Source organism: Seriola lalandi, unplaced genomic scaffold (assembly GCF_002814215.2).
Source record: "Seriola lalandi dorsalis isolate HSWRI2012SDOR001 ecotype SW California unplaced genomic scaffold, Sedor1 jcf7180002054978, whole genome shotgun sequence".
NCBI classification, from domain to species: domain Eukaryota; kingdom Metazoa; phylum Chordata; class Actinopteri; order Carangiformes; family Carangidae; genus Seriola; species Seriola lalandi.
The window spans coordinates 93433-94218 of record NW_019525528.1 but is presented as its reverse complement, the minus strand read 5'-3'; the positions used below and the strand labels follow the sequence as shown (position 1 = coordinate 94218).

At 46.7% G+C, this 786-nt stretch overlaps 1 protein-coding gene across 1 annotated transcript; it reads left to right on the top strand.

Annotated features, from left to right (window-relative positions):
* Window position 1: 1 nt before the first annotated feature.
* On the top strand, window positions 2-780 carry LOC111646914 (GTPase IMAP family member 9-like; the record flags this gene model as incomplete). Its single annotated transcript, XM_023396496.2, has 1 exon — window positions 2-780. A coding segment is annotated over one exon (759 nt), but the record flags the coding sequence as incomplete, so codon positions are not given.
* Between the last annotated feature and the right edge of the window lie 6 nt (window positions 781-786).

The window sequence follows — 786 nt, the reverse complement described above, 5'->3', positions numbered from 1 at the left end:
GTGTCAGAAGGAAACAGGAGCTGTTGCTGGTCGAACACTGGCTGTTGTTGATACTCCAGGTCTGTTTGACACCAAGAAATCTAATGAGGATGTGAAGAGAGAGATCGCTAAAGCCATCTCATTTGCTGCTCCTGGTCCTCATGTGTTCCTGATCGTGATCCAGCTGAACAGATTCACTGAAGAAGAACAAGAAACAGTGAAAATCCTTCAGGAGATGTTTGGAAAAAAGTCAAGAAACTACACTGTGGCCTTGTTCACCCATGGAGATGACCTGAAGGAGGCGGGACTCTCCATAGAGACATTCATTAGTCAGAATCAGCTTCTCCGTGACTTCATCAGTCAGTGTGATGGAGGTTACCATGTGTTTGACAACAAAGACAAAGATCTCCTTCAAGTCACTGAGCTGGTGACAAAGATCAACATTATGGTTCAGAGAAATGGAGGAAGCTGCTACACCAATGAAATGTTCAAAGAAGCAGAGAGAGCCATAAGAGAAGAAATGAAACGTCTGAAGAGAGAAAATCAAGATATTGATCAGGAACAAGCGAGAAGAAAGGCAGAGGAAGACAATTCATTTATTAGGGCGGTTCTAATGGGCGCTGGTGCTGGAGCTGCTGCTGGAGCTGTAGTGGGAGCTGGTGCTGGAGCTTCAGTGGGGGGTCCAGTGGGAGCTGGACTTGGAGCTGCAGGGGGAGCTGTAGGGGGAGCTGTAGGAGGAGCTGCAGCTGTGGCAGTGAAGAAGGCCTGCATCATACAGTGATATTCAATATTAATGATCTATTAGCT